Below are 25,161 nucleotides of genomic sequence, written 5' to 3'. Positions count from 1 at the left end.
GATCCCTGTGTAGTTAGAAGCTGCTCTGTGCGAGCCTGTCCGGGCAAAGTGTGTGAGACCCAGTGTCCCGGCTCGCTCCCCAGCACCCCATGTGGCAGTGACTGGCACGCACTCCCCCCTGCCTAGAGAACGCTCTGTGCCCTGAGTCTATGGCACAGACACCCCCAGCTAGTACATTGCAGCCCCTGCCCCCTGGAGGGGGTGTGTTTTATTTATAACCACCACCCCCACACACACACAGGCTCCCTTTCTCTCTGTGGCTGTGCGCTGGCAGGGATATGAATAACTCTTTGTATAGACATCTGTCATGTTATTTATACCTATCTGGGGAGGGGAGATGAATAGGCATCCACGCTAGAAGGGTGTGTGCAGTGCAGTCAGGGAGCGGTGGAATGGTCAGGCGCTGGGCTGTGTGGCGAGGGGGATCTGTGCAGCTTGTCCCATTCCCTGGCATTCCTTTGGCTCTTGCTAACGGGGCGGGGGGGGGGGGGGTTGCAGCTGGGCTGGTGCCAAGCAGGGCTCGGGTCACGTGGACACAGAGGGAGCAGTGAGGTAGGGAGTTGTGTGGGAAGGGGCTGCTCTCTGCTTCCTGCAGCAATCAGAGGAGCTGGGTGGGGAGGGGGGCGGGCAGCAGAGGAGGAAAGGCTGCTCCAGCACTCAGCTCCTGCCTTTCTTCATTTCCCTTGAAACCAAAAATCAGGAGGAGAGGAGAAATGCCTGACAGTCCTGATGGGTGCACAGGGCTCCCAAACGGGAGACAGGCCCTGATCTGCAGGGCGGAGCATGGCTGGGTTGGGCTGTTGGCTGGGCTGTGCAGGGATGGGGGGTGGGGAGACAGGGCTAGTTCTGGGTGTTTGAAAGGAATATACAGGCAGTGGGGTGAGCTTTCAGGTCACCCTCTGCTGCAGCAAGGTCCGGGCACCAAAGGAATGGAGTAGGATCCCCTGTGCTCAAATTAATTGCACTTAAGTTTGCTCAAGGCTCTTGAGTGGAGGGGCTGGGTGACCGCAGAGCTGTGGCTCTGACCTTCTCTCTTGCCCCCCCAAGCTGGCTTCAGGGCACAGAAACAAGGCACCAGAAAGACCCAGATGTGGCTTGCCCAGCATGGGTGCGGCTACTAGGAAAGGTCTGGCTAATTGCTGTCCGGGAAGGTAACTGCAGTGCGCCACGTTTGCCCCCCCTGTACAATGGGATGCTTGGGGGGGAGCCTGTGGGTGGTGGATCCCCAGGGAGCAAGGTGGAGGGGGAAGGATCCATTTCTCTTTTGTGGTGTTCCCCCCCCCCCCCCCCGCCCTGTGGCTGGCTGGCTGGGCCCCATCTCCCCAGCAGCAGGGAGTCTTTCCTGGGCCTGCTAGCCCAAGGCAGTGCTTCATCTGGCAGAAGCTCCACATGTCCTGCCCCCACTGAGTCTCAGCTGGGCTACCCCAGGGAGTGAGGGGAGAGGTGGAAGCTGGAGACAGCTCTGCAGGGCCAGCTGCCCCCAAGCCTCTCTCAGCTGGGCAGGACAGGGGTATCTGGCTCTGGTCATAATATGATCTTCAGAGATTGTTGCTTAGCATGGTGGGTGTTGCAGCCAGGGCTTAAGAGCACTCAGTGCTGGCATAGTAGGGGGGCTGTGGATGGGGATAGAGGGGCATTGGCAGAGCTGGGGGGGCCCAGTTTTGGGCTAGCAGGGGTTGCTTTGGCCAGAGAGAGAGGCTTTGACCGAGCTCTCTGGAGGAACCCTTTGCTGGGTCTGGCTCCAGCTGTCCAGACATGCTGTGGCATGGAAGCTGTGCTCTCCATGATGCAGAGACCAGGAACTTGGGTTGCCCCTGATGCTGGGAAATGGAGAATAGGCCGTGCGCCTCTGCATCCTGGGCAAACACCTGTGAGCAGCACCTCCCACCCAGCCCCAGGTCTGGGGCCTCCTGAGCCGCCTCTAGCTGCAGGCTGCCCCTGGGCAAGAGAAGTCCTGCCCATTCCCTGCCACAATGAGAATGGTTGGTTGTGATCTGACTGCAGGGTCTGCTGAAGTGTGTCCCCATCCCTCCCTCCCCGCCCCCAGCCCATCCCAATGTGGCTGCATGGTCGAGGCTGCTGTTTGAAGCTCCAGCAATGCTCCGATTTGTCTATAAATATCCCCAAGCAGCTTCCAGGCCCCATTGTGTTAGGAACCGGCGCTCACTGGCAGTGTACATGGGCCCCTGATGGAAGGGGCAGCCAGTGTTGGGAGCTGGCAGTAGAGTTCTGTGCTCCTTGGGGGAAGGGGCTGGAAGGATCCTGGGGTTGCTTCAGTGCTGGGCCCTGGCCTGGCTCCAGCCCTCAGCTGAGAGCAGAATGCTGGGTGCTTGTTTCAGCCTCTCCCCAGCTGGAGGATAGGGCCCCTGCGGCCCAGGGGATGGCACCCAGAGCCAAGAGCTAGGTGCTAGCCGACAGCACCCCCTTTCTAGGTAGGGCGTGTTGTTGTAGGGCTGTTTGCAGGCTCTGGACTGCAAGGCCTGGCATGTGTTGTAGGACTGCTTGTGAACACCATGCCATGCGTGCCACCTTGCCTAGCACTTGGCTCAAGAGGGAGCACTATATGCTGGGATTTGGAGTCTGGGCACAGCACCCCAGGGCTGCTGGCTCCCAGGTGCAGTTGTGCCATAGAGCAGTGGCCTTTTGTGGGTGACCTGGCCTCTGGACCCCTCCATGCACCCAATGGCGACTGTGAGTGGAGATCTCCAGTTCTTGTCATGTGGCCTCCTTGGCAGCCTGGCACCCCCATCCCTTTGAGTGATGGGTTTGGGGGGCCTGTTCTAGATGGGCTGGATGTTGAGGTGTCTGTGCCCCACACCCTGTGTGTACACATGGGGCCATGCAGCCACCCTCCCCAACACACGTGTGCACATGCGTGTCTTGCTCCGGGTGCTCACCTGCCCTAAGCCCCAGTCTCTTCTCCGAGCCGGACTCTGCTCACCCATGAATGGTGTTGACCTCAGTTCTGCCTGCTCCTGGGGGCGAGCGTGGGAGCTAGCAGTAGCTCTTCCTGTCCAGGCTCCTCTGGAGCCGGCTTTGACGGGGGCGGGGCTGTGTGGCAGGTTTTCCCAAAGTATCATTTATCTTGTACCTTTCCGCCTTGTCGTGCCATGGCCCCAGGGGGGTGAAGGGGATTGTTGCAGGCTCTGGCTTGGTTTCCTGGGCTGTTCCAGCTTGGCTTGGATTGCTTTTTATTAAAGCTGGAAAGCAGCATGCACGCAGGTGAGGGGGGGTTGGAGAGACTCCTCCAATGGGCAAGGAAACGTTAACATGCCCTGGATTCTGCATGCTTGCCCGGCTGGGGTCACCTCCTTAGCTGGGTCTTTCTTCGGACTGAGCCATGGGGTGACAGACTGGTATCAAAGCCACGGTGCTCAATCAGGCTAATGTCTGTCATAGTCCCAGCTGCTTCCTGTGTCCTGAGAGCAGGGTGATGGAGGGGCAGGTCTGGAAAGGGCCGCAGGTGAGCCAGGCACAGTGAATCCCACGGACAGAGAAACCAGGAGGATTTCACTAGGTGCCCCGTAGTGACCGTCTCCCGTGGCTGTGCACCCCATGTGGGATTTGGCAATGGCAGGCGAATGCGGGAGGGCTCTGAGGGGAGCGCTGTGGACGCTTAACATGCTGAAATCTTCACTGTGAACAGGCTGCAGCCAAGCCTGTCCTGTGAGAACCATGTGTGGGCGTGAGCTGGGGTTTGCCTTTACTGACGACAAGCTCAGCTCAGCTCGATCTCTTCTCCCCATGCCGTGGCAGTCCCTAAGGATCCTCCTGCAGCATTGCTCAGCCAGCTCTCTTGATCCCCTTCCAGTGGGGCACGCCTTTGTGTCTCTGGGTGGGATACTAAGCCACCTGCCCAGTGAGTCAGCGGGACCCACTTAACCCTTTCCTAGCAGCATCCACCCCTGCTTACAGGGTGGGGTGCTATAGATGAACACTGCCAGCCTCCTATACGGCGCCCTGGACAGCTCCATGCAGCTGGCACTGACAGACCCTTCTGGGCGTGTTTGTATTCTCTGCTTCGGAAAAGCTCCTCAGCTAACAGGCATTCCTGGTCTGACCAGCTGCCTGGCAGTGAAGGGCTAACACTGTCTAGACAGTGGCTGAAACTGGCCATAATTGATGGCAGAACAGTTCCAGGAGAGACACCTAATTGCAGTTAATCCTGGGTGTTCCTTTCACAGTGACACTGTCCTGCTTAGAACAGGGCTTCCCATTGGGCCTCACCATGGCTTGGAATGTGAGGGGCTCTGCCTTACATCTGGCCAGCGGTCCAGCCAGCCCAGTAGCCTCTTTTGGACAGCTACCAGGACCAGGTGCGCAATGGCAGCACAAGCTCCAGTGTGGTCAGAGGCATGACTGTCTGCTGCTGGCACTGCCGTTCCCAACTCCATGAGCCCCTTGGGCTGGGGAAAGAACCCAGGAGTCCTGCTCTCACCAGGGGCAAAACCCCTTCCTGCCTCTTCTGCTCCTCCCACCACCCTTCCTGTGTCACGTGCTTCTAGACTGAGCTCTTCAGGGCAGGGCCTCTCAGGAGAGAGTTCCCTGCACGCACAAGTTCCAAGGGTTAACTGCAGCTGATGGCACACCGATTGAATTAAACTGGGGTGGGGATGGGTGGACAGTGTGTGAGAGGGGCTATGGACACTTGTGGGGTAGCTTGCCTGTGTCCACCCACAAAGCTGCGCTAGTTTCACTAAATCCATTTCAAATCACACACAAACCTGCTCCTCTTTAAAGGAGCAAGCCAGCGATGGACCAGGGTCCCCTGCTGCTGGGCGCTGCACAAACGCAGGACCAGAACGCAGTCCCGCTCCAGACAGCGCTCAGCCCGAGGCAGACGAGGGAGAACAAGGAAACCATGAGACCAGGCTGTGGTCTCTGCACAGCAGTTGCCTAGCCCTTGTCCAGGTGTCTGTAGGCCTGTGTGTGCAGCGCCTGGCACAATGGGGGCCTGATCCCGGATACCCTACTGATAATACTTGGCTGTAAAGCCCCCCTGCCAGCCCCTCTTCTCTGATTGGTTGGACGCCGTGGGCCAGACCTGGCCTAAGCCAGCACTGGGTTCAATGGAATGATGCTGATTTAAGCCAGCTGGGGCTCTGGCCCAGCGTGGGTGGGACAGGCTGGAACAGCAGCAGGCCATGCTCAACACTATACAGCAGAGGCTGCGTTTCCCCTCCTGATATGGGGAGCCATGGGATTCGAGGGACTGGATCGGACACTGGCCCATCTGGCGTGGTCTCCTGCCTTGGGTACAGCCCCCCTCCCTTTAGTCATTCCATTGTGCAGTTCTGTAGGTGGCAGTGGAGATTCCTACCTGACCCCTACAGGGGCTGAGTCACCCTGAATCCTGAGCCTCGGTCACTCTGTGCATGTAAATGTTCTGACTGGTGGTTGATGTTCCCCACTCTTGAAAAGAACCAGCCGGGTCAAGGCAAATCTATGGTACTAGCAAGTGAGGGGTGAGTTCCCCTTGCTCAGCTCCGACAAGATGCGTCAACCCTGTCCTGCAGCCCCTTTGCTCTCTGTCTTGGGGGGTCCCCTACCCCCGGCACCCCAGTCCTAGCCTGCAGCCCCTGGCTATTCCAGCCCTGAGCTCTCCCTGCCTCTGTAGCTGTGCTGATGCCCTTTAATCCCAACCTGTGTACCATGACTGTGCATTTGGTAGCGAACGAGTCCTGGTTTGCCATGGTTCCATGTCTCCAGGAGAGACGTTAGACCTGCACGCCACAAGGTTTGTGGCAAACTCCAGTCCAGAGAGGTGCCGGACTGCCCAGATGTCCAGATACCTCTAAAGGGCTGGATGCTGTAGCGGCAGTGGCTCTGTGACCGTGCCAGAGCTGGACTCTAGAGCCTGCCTATTAATAGCCTGTGTTTGGTCTCCGGCACTCCTTTCGGCACCAGCCATTCTATCCAAACAATGGAGAGATGAGTGCCAAGTTGTGAAGCTGACAACAATGCATGGCCCTGCCGGGCTGCAGGAGAACAATGCTCCCCATTCACCAGGCTGCACCCAGAATATCCCTCCGGTTAGTACCAGCAGGGTATTTTTAGGACAGATTTCCTCTTGTTTTGAAATGCTTGTGGGGAGGCAGAGCCCCAGAGGAGGATCTAAGGGAAGGGGGGGATCCCCCATAGGCCACTGGGCTCTGTCCACTAGGCCACACTGCTTGCCACTAGACCATGCTCTTCAGCGGCCCATGTGAAATAAGCTGGTGGTTTCAGGCCAGTGAACATCCTAAAAAGCACCACTGACTGGCTTCTCTGCTGACAGATGTGATAGTGATGGTGACTAGCCATTTTCAGAGTGACCTGGGCACCCGCTGTGCTGGGCTCACATGCATTTTAATACAGCCAAAGACCATACTGTATAGTGAGGATCCAAGAATGTAGGTCCCGTGTATAGCACTTACAGGGGCTGTAGGTTGGAAGGCAGTGACTCAGACAGACTAAGGAGTCTTGGTAGAAATCAGCTGGGTAGAAACACTCCGTGCGATTCCGTGGCTGGGTTGATGCAGTCCTGGCTGGATGAGCGTGGAGAAGTGAGATGGTGTGACTTGTAAACAGCATTAGTGAGGCCAGTCTCGGAATACTGTGTCCACGCTTTGGAAAGGATGGTGAGAGTCAGAAAGGGTCCAAGAGTCAAGGTCTGGAAAACCTGCCTCACCGCCAGATTGAGGAAGCTCAAGCTATTTCACTGAACAAAGAAAAGGTTAAGAGGTGACTTGATCTTGCTCTGCAGTTACTTACGGGGGTGGGGTGTGAATGGCAGATGATAAACGGCTCCTTAATCCAGCCAAAGCAGAACAGGGGCCAGGGGCTAGAAGTTGATGCCAGACACATTCAGACTAAAAATAAGGTGCAGTTTTTTCACAGGAGGGTAACGAACTACCCGAACAGCCTGTCAAGGGTTGTGGGGGATTCCCTGTCGGGGGTTGGGGGAGCGGCTGCATGCCTTTCTACCAGACATGCTCCAGCTGAACCAGATGTTCTGGGTTGGATGCAGGAGTCATTGGGTGAGGTTCTCTGGCTTGGGCTATGCAGGGGGCTAGCCCAGATGATAAGGGTCCTTTCTGGCCTTGGATTCGGAGAGTCTGAGGCAGAACTCCCCTTGGCCCCTGGGCTGGTCCCTGCATGGCAAGGCTGAAGCACACTGACCAGAGACGCTGGCACTGTTGCCTGGGCTGTTCTGCCTGATGCATTAACAGAGGTTTGCCTCCCAGGGCTGGTGTGTTGTGCCTTTCCCCAGCACTGTCTGCATGAGGGTGGATGGCTGCATTCATGCTATCAACCCCTCTGCTCATGAGCCATAGGGGATTCCTCCCCAGTTTAGCACAGCCAAATGGGGTTAGCAGGGCTCTGACGGAGAAGGGCTTCCTTGCCTGAGTCTCTACCCTCCACCGCATCCTGCCCACGGAGCCAGCTAGGGAACTTCCCTGGGAAAGGAGCGGTGCTCCATGAGTAACTCTCCATGAGGCATCAGCTGTTGCTCTCTGCTCATCTGTCAGCAGTTCTGCCTGTCTGTATCTCTCCCATGGGCCTCTTTATCTCCTGGCACTTAGAATAATCCCACTAAATGCCCTGATTTCCTTTGGCTCTGTTGTTGGGTTTATGGGAAATTCCCTTCCGGCAGCGCAGTGAGAAGCCAAGCAGCCCCATTAGCACCAGTGGCCCTGGCAGAGACCTGCTCAGTGGGAAGGCAAAGGGAGACCCACTACTGAGGCCTTTGCAGCAATGGGTCTGTCTTGGAGCTCTGCTGACAACCCCCTGGTTCCCTTTCCCTGGGTAGATTCTGCCCTGCTTAACCCTGGCTCTGCCTCCCTTTGCAACACTTTTGAAACGGAGGAAGGAGGGTCTTGTGGTTAATTCCTCACAACTCAGGAAATCGGGGCTTGGTTTGCTGGGTCTAGCAGGCTCCCTGGGTGGGTGTCCTGGGCCAGATGGCCTGTGCTTGACCCCCCACAGGTGGGGTTAGATAATCTACAGAGCTCTGCTCCCCACATGCTGACCTTGCTGGGAAAGTCTGGGAGTTCCAGTTCCAGCTCTGCTAATGGGGAGAATAACCCTGCCTTTGCTAGGAGCTCGTCGAGCAGGGGCTGCCTTGCTGTGTCTGCAGCATCCGGCACAACAGGGCCCCACCTTGGTTGCAGCACCAGGTGCTACCTCAATGCAGATATTAAGTGTGACGAAGTGGGAATGTTCTTAATGTGTTTTGACTACTGAGTGGGGAGTATTGACCTGGGAAGGTTGCAGGGGAATTTTGCTGGGACTGGCTGCAGTGGGGATGGGAGGCTTTTCTTGAGGGAGGATACCTGAGGGGTTGGAGGCCAGGTGACACCTCGGCTTGGGAAACTGGAAGGAGGGGGGGGGGTAGGCTGAGTGAGACAGCTGGAGGGAGTTTGTTTGGAGCTGGCTGGGAAAAGGGAGGGGAGCCCAGATGAGGCTCTGGCCTCCCTGGCACCCCCCCCCCAAGGGACCTGACTGAGGGGTCCTGTTGTCTGTACCTGCAAGACCAGTCTTGGACTGTGTTCCTGTCTAAATAAACCTTCTGTTTTACTGGCTGGCTGAGAGTCCTGGTGAATCACAGGAAGCCGGGGGTGCAGGGGCTTGTCTCCCCCACACTCCGTGACAATAAGGAGGGGCTGGTATTTGTCTGTGGGGTTCCTGTCCCCAGTGGGGTCCCAGCTCTGGGACAGTTCCTTGTTCTGCTGGTTCCCTTGGTTTTCCACCTTTAGTCTTGTGACTGAGCCAGCCTGGCCGGTAGGGAGCACCCTGCGGCTGGGGTCTCCGAGCGCGGCTGCCCCTGTAAGCTCCAGGCAGGAGTGCTCCGACTGCCCCAGTGCTCTGCTTAGTAGAACCAGGTGCTGCATGGGGCCCTTCCAGTGACTAGGACAAGCAGGCTGTAATAGGAGGAACTAAGTGTTGTAAGCAACTCACCCAGAAGCTTGTTTGTCTTGAGAGTGTTTAAGGACATTGGCTCTGTCAGCTGGAGTGAAATATGGGGGCTGCTGAGCCATAAACACCGGAGATGGTGGCAGGAGGCCCTCGGGGCAGCTGGCTGCATTGTGGGGTTTGCAGAGGGGCTTGGGAGGTAGAGACAGGGCTCCAGGTGTTCATAGCATCTGGGGGAGGGGCAGGTTGCTTGGCACTGAAATTGCACGGGGCTCTCGTGTGTGCTGGGTGAGCCCAAGTGGCTGGACAGCTGCAGTAATGATCCGAACGCTCGCTGCTGGCCTTTATCCCCCGGGAGAGGAACCGGCCCCTCTCCTAACAGGCCAAGACCCAGCTCTTCCCATCACTCCATTGGCTGGAGCTGGCTCAGGTCAGTCACTACCCAGCAGTGACACCCTGTAGAGCCCCAGGGCAGCCACCCGGGGGGTGGGGGAGGATGAGAGAGACAGGACAGGGGTCTCTTCTCATGCAGCCGCCATGAACACACGTGCCTCAGCCCCACGGAGAGGAAAATGAGGGCTTGAGACAGTGAGGAAAGGGGTGGGGGTGCAGCTGCCTGGCCTTTCCCTGGGGGAATGCTGTTGGTCGGGGGGGGGGGGCAGCAGAGACCTAGGGTCTGGAAGCAGTCACTTTGCTCATGGGCAACTAAGGGCTGGTTTAATTTACATAGCATTGATTAGCAGGAGGATCTAATTAGACCATCCATTAGGCTGCCATATTACAGAGCTAATGCTGACTCTCAGCAGATTGCTGGAATCCCCTGGCCGGCTGAGGGGAGACATAATTACATCCAACAGCATTCGATTAAAAACCTTGTTGAAAAAAGGGCTGCTCTTCCAGACGGCAAATCGATGCCAATAACATCACGCTCCCAGCTGCTGAGCCCCAGGAGGTGCAGGGCCATGGCCCCCTTGGTCCGGTGGCTGCTCACATAGCCTGGCCCGCTTTCGCACGCAGAGGTACGGCTGCGCTTGCGGCGGTGGCCCTGAGGGACCTGGGTCGGATTCCTGTTCTGTAAGTCTCCTTGGTCCCCTTTGCCTCTGTGCCACGATACAGCCATGTGTGGCTGATGGGAGGCTGCTGTGTCACTAGCCTGGATGGATGGTGGGCCTGGTGTGCAGCAAGGGCTGCCTGGGGTCAGGCTCCGTAGCCAAGTGGGGTGCTGGCAGAGCTGTAAAGAGGGGATCGATAGTACTTCCCTCCCACCAGGGGGGTGGGGCTTTGAGACCCTAGGGACGGGGTGCTGGGGCTGGGCAGTCCCCATCTCACTGGCCTGTGCCACCTGCTTCAAAGGTGCAAGGCACCACCCAGTGATGGGGTAACCTGCCCCCAGGGGAGTTCCCTCCTGACCCCCAGTGAGAGGCTGGCTCGTGCCCTGAAGCAGGAGGGTTGAGATCCCTGGAGGAAGGCACGATTGGGGATCTACTATTGCTATTTTGTTGCTTGTGTGACTGAGATCAGCTGGGTCCTTGGCCTCAGGAAGCTGCTACCCTTGGTGGCATAGTCCCTTCAGCAGGATTGGGGCACCACACAGTGGGCCCCTATTCCTCGGGCCTTCCCGCAAGCATGGGGCCTGCAGTCAGCACCTTTCGCCCCTGAACTCAGGCGTTCACATGCTGCTGGTGTACAGCCTGCAGTGTTGTCTTGTGCAGGAGGGAAGAGATGTCCCCATTTTACAGACTGGCAACTGAGTCACAGAACAGACCAACTGACCCAGGGCCTCTGTGGCAGAGCAGGGACTAGACCGCAGGCCAGCATCCTACCCACTGCACCAGCTTTGTACTAACCTTTGGGTACTGTGCACCAGCAGTTCCCCCAATGGCCCCTGCTGGGTGGATGTATGTGACGAGAAGGATCTCCAGTCTCATGCAGGGACGGCTTGTTCCCACACCTTGTCGTTCATACGCTGAGGTTTCAACTTGGGGGCCTTGGAGCGGCGTCTTTTTTCCTCCCAATTGCAACAGCAAAAACAAGCCAAGAAGTGGTGATTTGATGTGTCCCTTCATGCTGATGGATTGTGTCATTACAGCCTGAGACTTCCCGCTGTAAAACACACGGATGGGGGCGAGTAACTTGTGAGGCTGCATCCAGTGCTCACATATAAACAGTATTGACTGTTCCCCAGGCACCAGCTGCCTGAACTCCATTAGGAGTGAATCCGCAGCCAGGGGTGGCTGTGTGGGGTGGGGCGAGAGGCACCTTTGGGGGGCAGGGTCAAGCTGGTGCAGTGAGACAGAAGGGCCGTCCCCAATGGCCCATCCCAGCTCTGAGCCCCCCATCGCATCATCTGCAAAGAACCTCCGATTTGGCTGCCTCATTTCTCCTGGCTGCAGAGTCCCCGTCCTGCCCCTGGGCTGTCAGCCCAGGTGGCCGCTCATATCCCTCCTGCCGTGGTGCCAGGTGGGCTGGGTGCTGGGGTGCAGTGCACTCTCCCAAAGGAACGTGGTGCTATCGCAGCGCTGAGGGGCACAGAGGAGCCGAGTGCTTGTGGCTGCCAGCTCTCCGAGGCCACTGCAGGGAGCATCAGTCTTAGGTTCTCGCCGTGGCCCGGAGGCAGTGTTGTCTAGTGGCTAGAATAAGGCACTGGGGATCAGGACTCCTGGGTTCTATTCCCGGCTGTTGCTGACTTGCCTTGTGGCTCTGGGTGAGTCACTTACCCCATCTGTTCCTCAGTTTGCCCTGAGAAAAGGGGGCAGGATGAATTAGTGCTTGTGACGCACTCGGAGGGCCTGGGGTGGAAGGGGACACAGAGGCACTCGTATCGTTATTTAGTATTCTCAGCCGGGCACCCTGTGCTCGGCGCCCACTCTTCTCAGTTGGGTGGCCCATCACTGAGAGGGAGTGTGGCTTCCAGATGAGGAGAAGGGGGGTTGCTGTGCCGGAGCGCTTGGAGGAGCTGTACAGAGGGGGGAGAGTCATGGCTGAGGCTGGGGGGAGGGGCCAGACAGCAGGTATCTCGGCGGGGGGAGGGGGGGGGAGGGTGTGTGTGAGAGAGCATGTGCTGATGTTCCAGGCTCAGGAACAGGGGTGGGGTGGGCAGATGCCTCCATGCCTTGCTATATTATCCATGCGCCCGCAGCTTCCCCTGTAGCGATGGAGGCATTCTGCTCTCTCCGAGGCCCCTGCATTCCCGTCTGCCCTGGCCCACGGACCCAGTTCCTGTATGTCTCAGTGGGGATGGGGTGACCCCTTCCTGGCCCTCACTCCTCTAATGCTTTCTCCTTCCTTGTCCTACAGGAGTCCATGTTTTCTCTGGCCCTGAAATGCCTTATCAGCCTGTCCACCGTCATCCTGCTGGGCTTGATCATTGCCTACCACACACGGGAAGTGCAGGTAGGTCCCCCTTGGGGTGGGAGCTCCTCCAGAGGGGAGAATCCTGGGGAGAACCAGGCACCTTTCCAGGCAGGTCTGCGTTTGTGGTCATGATGATGCTGTGTGTGTGTTGCGGGACATAATGCTGAATGTCCCCCTTGGAGTGGATTTGCACCATCAGTGCTGGACATGAGTGACAGGGATGCTGCAGAGATCGCCACCCTGAGCCTTGTTTGAGAGTGCAGCGCAGGCCCCCTCCTGCAGCCGCTCAGTGCCGAGACAGGAAGGGCAAGGGCCTCTGGAGAAACTCAGGCAGCCGGGCGGGCTCGTTCCCGGAGGGCACCTGCAGCCTGTCTTGGCGCTACACGAGCTGCACTAGCCCAGGGCCTCTGGAGCGGCAATGCCCTGCTCCAGCCTTCGCAGCCCCTAGCAGGAGCCCTGCTGCTGCCGCCCTGTGGGAGGGAGAGGCTGTGGAAAGCAGCTCTCGGCCCTGGAATCCAAGAGTGGCATGATCCTTGAGCAGGAGCAGCAGGGTTCATGGTCCCAGGCTCTGCATGCAGCAGGGTTCATCCCGCAGTGCCTGGAGTGGGGGGTTCACATCCTTGCCCACCCCAGTGTGATCACATCGCTGGCCTCGTTGAACTGACAGCCAGCTGCTGGCTCCCTAGCCATCGGCTTGCTGTGTGACCACCTGTAGGGAAAGTGTGTGTGTGTGTGAGTGAAAGGTGATTGGAAAAGCAAACTTCCAGCACTGGGCGCCACGCCAGGCCATGAGTCTGCTGGGCTGGGAGGGAGCTTTGCTAGTGGAGGGGCTGGGAAACCACCTTCTGCCCAGCTGCTCTGGTTTAATGGTCCTTCCCATCAGACTTCCCGGGAGAGTGACTGTTCTCCACTGTTTGACACGGGGGATACCAAGGCTGCTGTGGCTGGGAGCTGTCCAGCTGCAAGTGGCTGGGCCCGCCCTGCTCTCCGCCCTGCCTCCAGGCTGGCTGCGGTATCGCATGTGGTGCTGCAGGAAGGTGAGGGACTCCCGTGCAGGGGAAAGCTGGGGTCTGAGTTTCTCTGACCTGCATGTGATTCCGTGCCAGGCCTCGCTTCCAGCTGAGCAGGTCTCTTGCTTTGCAGGGGGCTCAGGCTAGCTCTGAATGGATTATCCATTCCCTCTGTCCTTTGAATATTGCCTCGGGGGCAGAGAATGCATCTGGGCAGGCTGTGAGATGGGGAGCCTCTGTTCTATGTGGCCAGCCCGGCCTTCAAAGCACCACATGGCCACGAGGGAAGGGGCAGGGCTGGATCCTGTGCTGTACCCAGCCGGGGAGAGGGCAGCAGGAGTCTTCAATCCACCTTGGTGCCTCCCTGGCTGGGACTGACCTGCTGACTGGTGCGTAAGTGAGAGCAGCCCTGGGGATGCAGGTGCCGAATGCCTGATCCAGTGGGAACCGTGAGAGTGGCTCCCCCTCCCCATGCTGGAAGCCCATGCCCCCCACTCAGCTGGGAGCTAGAGGGGTGCCTGCTCCTTCCCTGGAGCAGCCCCGAAGGCCAACGCTGAAACCTGCACCTGGGCTGCTGCGTTTTGAGAGACGTTTGTTAGGGAGTTAGTACCTGCCTGCTCCAGGCCTGCGCTCTGCTGGGGCGACAAGGCAGCGCTGCTGTTCCAGTCAGCATGGGTCCGAGGGGCTGGGAGGGATCAGAGCACTTCCTACGTGCTGCGGGGCACAGGCTGCTCCCACCTGAGAGTAGCTTACCCTTTGCACCTCAGCCTCTCAGCAGGGATGCTGCCACATGCGCTATGTGAGGGTCTGAACAGGCAGGCAATCCCCTCTCCCTCCCCCCCACTCCATCAGCAGGGCCTGCTGGAGAAGGAGTAAGTGGGCACTGCAGACTTGCAGGGGCTCATTACAGTGCCTGGTGAAGGAAGACCTAGGGGCTGGGCTGAGCAGACCTGAGGAGGGAACAGCTACGCCTGGGGAGAAGGTCTGAGATGAGCTGTTATGCTGATGTGGATTTCTTTGTTGATTAAAGCCATACCCAGGAACGGCTGATCACACACTGCATTTGAGCATTGTCCAGGAGCCCCTGTGGGAAAGGCGCCTGCTCCCAGGGTGTGACAAAGTGGGACTGTTCTTAATGTTTCCTCTGAATACTGTGTGGGTGCCTCAGTTTCCCCTATGGAGTTCTTAAGTCTCTAAGGCTTTGGCTACACTTACACTTCAAAGCGCTAAGTGTAGTCAAAGCGCCAGCGCTGTCCGTACTCCACCTCCCTGTGGGGAATAACGGACAGCGCTGGGAGCAGCGCTGGGGCTTTGACCACACTGGCGCTTTGCGGCGCCGCAATTTGCAGCGCTGGAGAGGGTGTGTTTTCACCCCCTGCTGCAGCGCTGCAAATTTGTAAGTGTAGCCAAGCCCTAGGTGGTGGGATAAAGGCCAGTGTACATAAATCACTGACACTCTGTCTCCCTGGCAACAAATGGCCAGGGCCCTTCCCCCGCCCCTCTGCAAGGAAATAGCTAAAGGTGAACAAAGAGATCAGGTGACCTCCTGGCCTGGGAAAGAGAGACAGCCCAGAGAAGGAGGGGCTGGAGGGGGTTTTTCAGTTTGGGGCTGGCTGGGGACGAGGAGTGAGGGCAGACATGGGGGTCTGCCTCACTGGGCCCCAGAATGGACCCGGCTGAGGGGTCCTGTTCTCTGTACCTACAAGCTCTGTGTTAGACCCTGTTCCTGTCATCTAATAAACCTCTGTGTTACTGGCTGGCTGAGAGTCACGTCTGACTGCGAAGTGGGGGGGCAGGACCCTGTGGCTTCCCCAGGACCCTGCCTGGGCGGACTCGCTGTGGGAAGCGCACGGAGGGGCAGAGGATGCTGAATGCTCCCAGGAGAGACCCAGGAGGTGAAGCCGTGTGAGCTTCTTGCCCTGGAGACAGGCTTCTCCGAGGGAGAGGAGGCTCCCCAAAGTCCTGACTGGCTTGGTGGGGAGCAGTTCCAGAGCAGCGCCCGCGGACTCCGTGACACAGGGGATTGGTGCTAAACTGGGGCTGGGCGCGGGAAGAATTCATCAATCGCTATGGGGCATTTGTGCTGATCGGGGCTCTGTCCAAAAGGGAGACATTCTCGGGGCCCTGTTTGCTAGCTGGGCAGAGCCTACTGTGGGGCTCCCTGCCTACCACGATGAGGCTCCCCTGCGAAAGGGGAGGAGCACCACACACATTAGCCCAAGACAGTGAGGGACAGAGATTGGGAGCAAACACCCCCCCCCCCAGCCTCTGTCCCAGCAGGCTCCAATCCTCCGCCAGTCCCTTAAAGCCCAGCTCAGCCCTGAGGAGCTGGCCAGTCCAAAGCAGCTGATCTTGGTATGGAAGAGAACTGCCCATTTCAACCCCGGTATTTGATGGACTTCTGCTCCCTGGCTCAGACACTGTTCCTCCCGCAGGCCGTGCTGCCTGTGGTTACCAGTGTTAACTTTACCGCCCCACCCCTCTAGTGTTGCCTTTTGTGCCATGGTTTCAGAACTCTGCAGCCACAAAGCCCACGCTGTGCATTGGTGATGGGGGTTCTCTTGGGCTCTGGGGGTCATTTTTATGTTTCTTCACTGAAGACTTGGCCGTGTTCAGCACAGTCAGGTCCTAGCCTGTAGTTGTCATGGAGTGTGGGGGAGTCAGGGCCCTGCACCCCCACTTCCTGCGATTCACCGGGACTCTCAGCCAGCCAGTAACACAGCAGGTTTATTACACGACAGGAACCCAGTCCCAAGCAGGGCTTGTAGGTACAACCAGAACCCCTCAGCCAGGTCCCCGGGTGCTCCAAAAGCAAATGCTCAGAAGGGCAATGGAACCGCTGAAGAGCAGCTGAGGGTGTCACGAGCTGCTCGCAGCCTGATCTAGCTCGCCGTCCTGGGGATGAGAGGGAACCTGCGTTCTGGCTAGGGACTCGCCCGCCTGCCAGAGAAGATGATAGTCCTCCAGTGCCTTCCCACGTTTCCCCCTGTGTGGGCAGGGACAGACAAGCTCTCCCACAATTCACCGGGAAAATCAGAGCTGCTCAAAACCCCATGGGAGATGCCCCCAGAAGTCCGAGCGCAGCACCAGGGGGCACATGGTAACTCTGTACAGCTTTGCAAAGTGGCTGCTCGCACCCAAACTGAACTAAGCTGGGTGCTCCGGCCAGGTGCCTGGGCTACCCCTTCCTCAGGCAGCATGTCACAGGGAGCTTCGCTGGGGGAGACCATCAATGCTGCTCCATATCCGAGGCCCGTGGCACTCAGGAACTGGGCAGTGTCTCTAGGCCTCCAGTGCAGCTTGTCAGATTCTTTACTATTCTAACTGGCCCAGCTGGCAGGTGTGGGCCCCTCCCCCATACCAGCTTTGCAGTCACCCACTGCCAAGCACACTGAGAACTCAGTGACAAATGTTGCACCTGTCAGAAGTGTAAAAGTTGCTGCCCTGAGCAAACCGTTTTGTTTTCCTTGCTGCACAGGCAGCATGTGCAGCATGTTTGGCCACTTCTAGCTGAGGCTAGATAAGACGCTTGATTTCTCCCAGCATTCCCAGGAACCCCCATTTTTTACTGTCATGAAAAATGATGGGTCCCCTTGGGCTCTGGCAGTAGAAGGCATCTGGGCTATGCCCAGATTGGCTTGTGACTCCACCAGAGGAACTGGCAAATGAGCAGTTGCTGACTTTTCCTCTAACTGAACATTTCAAAGCAAATATTTGGGAGTGCTCTGGCCTTTGCAGAAATAATCTCCCCTGAGGCTGCTTTGTCAATGCGAGCTTCATCCCTGGTCCTTCTTGTCCTCTCTGGTGAGAGGTTCGCAAAGTCCACCTCTTGAGCTGTGCTTAGGGCTTCACAGGTCTGATCTACCTTTGATTGAAGTTCAAAGGCAAAATTCCCATTGATTACTGAATCAAGGCCTTGTATTCAAGACCCTAATGTTTGGCACCCATGCGCCAACCTTTGGCCCTAGTATCTCCACTCGGCAACTTTCAGCGGGGTTTGGCTACTGGTCGTAAACTCAAAGCAACCAAACAAGACCAATCCAGGTTCTTTTTGCAGCAATGCATGCTTTGTATGGCACTCGGAGAGGAGAAGCAGGAAGCCAGAGACGGTGCTTGTCCTCCACAGCATGGAGGGGAGAAGCTGTGAAGGGAAAAGAATCTCTGCTACTGAGGGGTCAGAACAACCTGTAGGAACAGCAGAGAGAGGCCAGGGGAAAAGATCTTCCACAAAGAGCACCTGGAGGAAACCCAAGCCTGACCTAGTAGCTGACTCCTGTTAATAAAACACTCTGCTAACATACTGACTTTCCTGCTCAATATCTAATTGCTGCAAGTCAGTCGCAACCAGCGCTTGGATACGTGGCTTGAAGGACAGGGGAGCGAGCCTGGATCCCTGCGTGCAGCTGAGGTCCATGTTCCAAGCACTAGTAGCTAATGCCTCAGAAGCACCAACTGTGACCCACGTCCCCTCTCCTTGTAACTCTCTCTCTCCTGCGGGGGCTGGGTCCTTACAGGCCCAGCCAGCAGCAGGGAAGCAGGCAGTTTGGCTGGCTGGGCAGTTGTACTGATTGAGCTCTGAGTCTGTCTAGCTGAACAAAGAGCCGGTTCAGGGGTGAGGATCTACTTGGGAACAAATATTTAATCAGGGGCTCGTCTGTCTAGCAGAGGAAGGTCTAACTGGAGCCAATGGCTGGGAGTTGAAGCTAGACAGATTCAGATTGAAAGTCAGGTGTCAATATTTCACCATGAGGGGAATTAACCATTGGAACAACTGACCCAGGGTTCTCCATCACTGGGTTCTCCATCACTGGCAGTTTTTCCATGGCGAGTGGCTGGTTTTCTAACACCTCTGCTCTAGGGATCACTTGGGGACAGGGCTCTGGGCTGAGAAGTACTGGAGGTCAGACAAGATGATCACAATGGTCTCATCTGGCCTTGGAATCTCTGAATTTCCCCCGTCAGTGTCTTCCTGTCAGCCACAAACAAGAACATGTAAACCTAAGTGACAAACGTTCCTGCCTGGAGTGTAAAATCTGCCACTACAAGGAAGCAATTTCTTTCCTTGCTGTGCAGCAAAATGCAAAAAACTCCTCTCTGACCAGCTCCCAGCCAGTCCTAGCTCAAAGAGGAATAGAGTATCCACCATTTCCCAAATATACAGCCAATTTAGGCTGAATAAAGAGCCAGATGGAGTTAGGACGTGTTTTCTGAGCATTAACTTCTGGGTGTGAGAACTGAATTAAGATGTCACGCTGGTCTCTAGCTGCCTGTACACTTTACTAATAACTGACTGGAATTGATTTAGTCCTATCCATCGAGGCTGAGTCTCCAAGCTGCCCAAATTCACATGAAAGTTAACACATCCTCTAGGTGTTCTCGAAAAGCTCAGCCCCCTGCGTTTCCCAGTCCCTTTGCAATGGGCTGGCGCTCCAATAGTGATGCTGTCTTGTGAACCCTGGCAGGATGGCATGAGCCACTCTGGGGCTGAGAAAAGCTCTGCCCATGCACCGGAGCAGAGAGAGACTGCCCCTTGCAGGTCTCTCTGCAGGGCACTTGTCAATTGCTTCCCAGCTGGAGGATTTTTTCCTCCCTCAGGAAAGGCTTTCCAGCTGGAAGCCTGGGTTTCTGTATTGGTCTTGGCTCACCTCAGCCTGGAGCTGCAGTCAGGAAGTTCAGTGTGAGGTTTGGGACTGAGCTGCAGAGAAGGCAGTGTGATGTGGTGGATAAGGTCTGAGCAGGGCTGGCTCCAGCTTTTTTGCTGCCCAAAGTGGCGAAGCCAAAAAAAAAAAAAAAGAGAAAGCTGTGATCGGCGGCACTTCGGCAGCAGCTCTACCGCGCCGCTTCATTCTTTGGCGGCAATTCGGCGGCGGGTCCTTCCCCCCAAGAGGGAGTGAAGGACCTGCCGCCGAATTGCTGCCAAAGACCTGGACGTGCCACCCCAAGTACCCGCTTCCTTTGCCGGTGCCTGGAGCCATCCCTGAGTCTGAGTCTAGGAGCCAAGCCCTTCTGAGTTCTAATGTAATGTGTTTGTACAGCGCCTGGCATGATGGACTTCCAGCTAATAAACGGGATTAATCGTCTACCTCCCGGCGACTCACTGTGGGGCCTTTGTTGACTCTGGGTCCATTGTGCCTGCTGGAAAATAGGGATTACCCCTCTTGGCCTCCCCCGGGGCTGGGGAGCAGGAATGTTTTTGTTCCTACCAAGGGATGCCATCCCAGGCTGCCGCAGAGTTGTCAGTCTCCTTCCCACTGCAGAGGGCTTTGCATGGGCCTTGTTCTCAGTGCCCCAGGCAGCAGACTGGTGGCACCTTCCTTTGGAGAGCCTGTGGTTTGGCTGGGCAGATCAGCTCCCTAAGCAGAGTTTAAAAACTGGCTAGATAGCGTATCGGGGCTTAATGAGGCATTCCTGAAGGCTGGAGCCCAGGCCGGCGGGAGTTCCCTGTTGTAATGGGTGGAACAAGCGAGAGCTGTTAGCAATGCCATAGCAATAGGCTAGTTCCCAAGTCTTAGCCCCCGGTGCAGTGCTGGAACAATGCCAGAGCTGAGTCCCAGGGTGTAACAGCTCCAGGGGCTTCTCACAGTGGCAGGTCAGGCTGCGTGAAAGTGGGCCTGACTCTGACGTAAGGTTAGTGACATTAGACCATTGGCCTGTGGAACCTGTATCCTGCCTGCAGCATCCAACAGGAGATGCTCAGGAGAAAGCACTGAAAGCGTCAGCAGTTACAGGCCCTGAAGGTGGAAGGCTGCAGATGGCGGAGCGTTCCTGCCTGATGGCAATGGTGTCCAGCTGACATCCTGATCACTCTTCCTGCTCTTAGCCTGCGTCACTGGGCACGCTGGGCCATGCACTGTCCAGCCGCTGACCGTCTATGCGACCCAGGCGAGGGGGAGCTCCTCAAAGGATGCCACGCTGTAACACAGAATAGTGCTAAATGCCCTGCCCTTCCATGGTGCGCCCTGGCTCTTCTGGTGTGGAGCAGGGCTGAATGCTTTCACTGAGTGGGACTTTTGTTACCTGGGCTAATGGAGAGCACAGGTCTGTGCTCTCCATCCTGTGGCCATGGAGTCTGTGCTCTGAAGAGCCTGCCTTGTCAGAGCTCTGGGTGATACACAGGGAGTCTGCTGTACTCCTGCCATTGTCCATGACTTTGTGCTTATCTCCGTTACATTCATGCTGCCCCGTGGCGCCTGGCATGTCTGACTGCACTGGGAATTTCTTGCTCTCCCTAGCATCTGTAGCTGAATCCCAGCATTACCTTGACCTGATGCAGGAGGGACAAGGCCGAGACATTTTCCTCTCAAGGATTTATAGGCTCAACTGGCAAGAAAACCAGATAAAGAGCAGCTGCCTGGGTTCCTGGTTTCATTTCTCATGGGGTCTGGCTTTAATGGAGTACGTGGGTGATTTATGGGGCCGCCCTGCCCAGGCAGCAGTTCTCTTCCACTGAGTGACAGCAGCCCTGAGCCTGGGTGTGTCTGATCAGGGGTGATGGCTGCTTCTGCTTGGAAGGGGATGTTGTGCTGGAGCCGAGCTCTGAAAGGGAGTCTGTCCCTATCCAGCAGCGTGAAGCCCAGCCATCAGAGTCGTCCTGCAGGGAGAGATCCTCTAGCCACCCCCATGTGAGCTGTATGTTCACTCACAATCTATGGGCCAACAGACACTGACCTGCTCCCATTGCAATCACCAGCAGCTCTGCCACTGAGTTCAGTGGGCGCAGGAGCAGCCCAGGCCCTGTGTGAGGCTGGGGCCCAGAGAGCCCAGCACTGAGCTGCTCTGAAAGCCAGGCCCCAGGGGCGAGTGCTGAGCTCCTGCCAACCTAGCCCTGAGCCCTGCCAAAGCACTGCTGGTCCACCAGACCTGGCCAGTGCAGGCACTCTGGGAGAGGGCCTGCAAGCAGGCTGGATAACTGCCACCCCTCTGCCTTGGTTCTCTGTGCTCCTCAGTCCCCAGCTTTGCAGCCTGGCCCAAGACAGGAGCTCAGGCTGCGTACACAGACTCCAATCTGCCTGCACTCCCCATCCCTGGGCTGCACCTTCCTACTCATTTGCTTACACTCAACTGACACGCGTACCTGGGCCCAGCTGTCCAGACCTCCCAGGGCACCCGGCCTTGCCTTTTGCTGTGGACACTGATAACTGCATCTGCAGCCCCGACAGCTGCTGGGGCCTCTTCGGATCCTGCTTCGTGCACTTCAGCACAGAGTGAGTTTGACGGGCAGCAAGTGCCACTCAGTCAGTGCTTTGCAGCTGGCTCCCTGGGTGTGTCGGCCTGAGGTGCACCCCTCAGGAGATGCCAGGCAGCTGGAGAGGTTGGGCTAGCACCCAGAACGTGGTAAGAAGTTCTCAGTGCTGCAAGGGTACAAAGGACATTGCCCTAGCAGAGTGGACCATGAGGGAGTTATGGCAACAGCTTAAGGAGATTAATGCAAATGCCACTGGCACATGGAGTTACAGGAGGGATGTTCCTCCCAAAAGCTTCCTGTGGATACTAATCCAAGGGCCCCTGCTTTTCTTGCTGTTTAAGGTCATTTGTCTGGAACGTGCCTCTCCTCATATCTCCATCTAGCAGCTCTTCCTACAGGGGCATACGATCATCTCGGAAGGGCCCAGGCTCCCTGCTTGGCCTGCCCAGGGTGGGTCACAAATCTTAAAGATCTTGGCTTGGAAATTACAAATCTGTGGGATGATGATGTGAATCGGTGCCTCACCCCTTGGCTCTGAAACAAAATCAGGACATTGTGTAGGGTCCAAAACAACCCCCTTCCTGGCGGTTAGTCACTAGTAAAAAACTGAATCGTACCGTAAAGCTCAGCTCAGACCTTTTCCTGTGGCCTGGATGCTCCTGAAGATCCTCCCTCTGGACTGCCCAGCCCACACCATAGATTCCCCACCCCCTCCCCTTTAATGCGCTACTCCCAAATCTCTTCTTGTCACCTCCCCCTGCATCAGGGAGTCAGCAACCTCACTTGACCCTTGCCCGGGACCTGCCAATTGGGTGGGGCCTCTCATGCAAACACCACCAGCTTGGTACACACCCTGTTATCATTCATTGTAATTTATGTTGATTGCATATAATGCTTTTTACAGAAGGCATCAGCAAAGAGGACTCCGTCCTGGACTGTCTGAGACACAGTGCATCCCCAACTGCCCCTCCACCCCGCCAGCTGGAGGGACTCCCTCTGTACCTACATTATTTTCTCTCCATGCCTGTCTCCTCCCACACTCAGCTTTCTCGCTCCCACCAGCTCCCCTCTCCTCTGCGATGGTTTTGCTGTATGAATAATACCGTCTTATTTTGCTTTGAGGCCGTGACCTGTGGTAAACTGTATGCGCAGCTGCCTCTTTATTTTAGTAAGCACCTCTCCTCTCCCTGTCCCAGGAGTCAGTTTGGTCCTTTCTCCTGCCTCCAGGATGAGTAACGTTAACCCCTTCACGGGTGCAGGTCAGGCCCCTAGCTCCCAGCAGGGCGTTTCCGGCTCAGCTGAAGTGGGACAGGGCTGGAGGATTTGTTGGCCATCCAGGCTGTTTGGGATAATGCACAGTTAGCAAACATCTGTAAGTGGCTTATGCAGGAGGTCAGACTAGATGATCTACGAGTCCTTATCCTCTCTGATGCTACGAGGCCGCTGGCATGGCAGCCCAAGGGGAAAGAGAAGGGGCTTGTGAATGCGGCACTAGCCTGGAGTGGGCAGAGCTGGGTTCAGCTCCTGGCTCTGGTGCAGCCCTATCACATTGGACCAGGTCCTTAGGCTGCAACGTTCAACCCGCTGTGCACTTAACCTTAATCTGTGTCTTGGCCTGGTCCTTGATCTCCCAGCTGTAGAATGGCAGCCATCACATTTCCCTTCTCTTGCCCTCTGGGTTGTGTATTCACACTGAGCTCCTAGGGCAGGGTCTCTCGCTGTATGTACATACAGCCCTGAGCTCAGCTACAGCCTAGTGACAGGTGTAATGCAGATACTACACCTGAGGGGATTGGATAGCCTGGGGACAGCAGATCCTGCCAGGAGCCTGCCGAGTGTGCCAGGGCCTGGGGTTAAGCCACCCTTGCCCCTCCCCTGCTCTGCCCAGGGGGCAGTGCCCCCAGCAGGGCAGGAGAGACGACTGGGAGCTGCACTCTAGCGGGATGGTGCTGAATGGGCTGCCCCCCTTCCAGCCCCAGCTGTTTGTCAGTCGGTTTGCGTGTGTGAGGCCGGGCGTGATATACTACAGCACTCCCCTAGCCTGGCCGGTTTGGATTGAGCTGTCCCTATCCGCCTGCAGAGCGGCACATGCGCCTCCAGTGTGTGATTGCTTGGGGAGGGAGCCTCATTTGTCTGTGTCTGGGAGCTGTCAGCAAAGACAAGGCCGTTCTGGGGGAGGAAGCGCTTGCACTCTGGGAAATGAGAGGGAAGGAAGCACCCGACCCTGGTGGAACTGGGCAGTGGAAAGCACCAAGGCCCAGCTAGAACAAGAATGGGGGTGGGGGTGTTGCCGAGACATTCCTGCTCCCCATCACAGACTGACACTAGTGTCCTACTGGGTGCTGACTGCACAATACTATTCCCCTTGGAGATGAGATGGGCTCTCACTGGGCGGAGGAGCACAGAACTGTCACCCCGTAACCAGGCATGGGGCAGGTCCTGGTAGATAAACCCAGAATCAGTCGGTGGCCGAGCTGCGTGGGCTTAGCTCGAGTTCCCAGCGAGGATGTCTCCAAACCTAGGGGGAGTGTCTGGGCCAGATTTTCAGCTGGTGTAAATTGGTGGCACTTCATTGGCTTAGATGGTTATACTGAGCTACACCATCTAGGGGACCTGCATGTGCCACATGCAGCATCTTAGGGATGGGCCAGGGCCTGTAGCTCTGACAAGGCCTCGGTGCACATGCAGCCCCTGGACCTGTGCCTGGCCCTGACGGGTCTGTCGCACCCTGCCTGCCATGGAGGCTCTAGCTGGGTGGGGGCAGCACAGCTACACTCTCAGGCCTTGTCTGGCCTGGGGCTCAGCTCCGCCGGTGCCACGGGCTTGACCTGTCTGCACCCACAGCCAGACACAGGACCAAGTGCTCCCTCTCTCTTGAGAAGCTGGGGGTTGAGTTGAGCCCCGACCCTGTCAGCTTGTGTAACGGGGCTAGGGGAGCCCAGCCACCTAGCCGCCGGATGGTAACTGCAGGAGCCCAGGGTGGTGCACTAGCACTCACCCAGAAGCCCGGCGGCACACTGCAGCCAGAGCCTGAGGCTGGATTTTCCTTGTACCCTTTAAGTCAGGTTTGGGGTGGAAACAGCTGGGGGAGGAAGGGGCGCTTAAGCCTGAATGGACCCCGAATGGGAGGAGATGAATGAAGACACATGGTTATTCCTGGAGAAAGACTTTGAGCCCTTCCTCCAGCCCTGTAGCTGAGCTGGCCACAGGCATGGAGGGGGTAGGCTACCTCGGAGACACATTAGGGAACTTGGGAGTACTTGAGCCTCTGGTTTCAGGGCCGTTTGCTGCTCCACTCCTACGAAGTTAACAAAATAGGACGAGCGGCTTCCTGGACAGCCAGCGTCTCCAGCCACCACCACTGGCATGAGGAGAAGGACAGGCGAGGCCAAGGCAGGAGCGTTTCCCTCCCTGTCTCCTGTGCCTGACTGAGCCTGTTGCTCAGGCGGGGCTGAAAGCGGGTGGAGCAGATGAGGGTACTGGCTGTGGGTGCTGCAGGTTCCCCGGGGCCCCGTCCTGGCTCCCTTGAGGTTTGGATCCCTTGGAATCCCTCCTTCCATCAGAAGGAGAGTTGGCCTGGTGCCTGTGACCTTTGCAGACAAGGGAACCTGGTCTCGCCTTAGGAGAGGCTGATGGCAAGTGTTACTTACGTTCCAGTAACAGCGAGAGGCCCCAGCCAAGTGGGCCAGATCCTGCACAGAGCTGGTGTGAGACCGT

The 25,161-nt window shown here is 57.1% G+C and overlaps 1 protein-coding gene across 1 annotated transcript in view; it reads left to right on the top strand.

Moving 5' to 3' along the window:
• Positions 1-25,161, top strand: part of KCNN3 (potassium calcium-activated channel subfamily N member 3) — a 77,932-nt gene that overhangs the window by 3,556 nt on the left and 49,215 nt on the right. The window contains exon 2 of the mRNA XM_044990982.1: positions 12,193-12,288. Within this exon, the coding sequence (XP_044846917.1) occupies positions 12,193-12,288 (96 nt within the window). The remainder of the gene's footprint in view (positions 1-12,192; positions 12,289-25,161) is intronic.

Source organism: Mauremys mutica, chromosome 17 (assembly GCF_020497125.1).
Source record: "Mauremys mutica isolate MM-2020 ecotype Southern chromosome 17, ASM2049712v1, whole genome shotgun sequence".
In the NCBI taxonomy this organism is placed as follows: domain Eukaryota; kingdom Metazoa; phylum Chordata; order Testudines; family Geoemydidae; genus Mauremys; species Mauremys mutica.
Note: the sequence above shows the minus strand (reverse complement) of the source record. Positions and strands in the feature narration are given on the sequence as shown.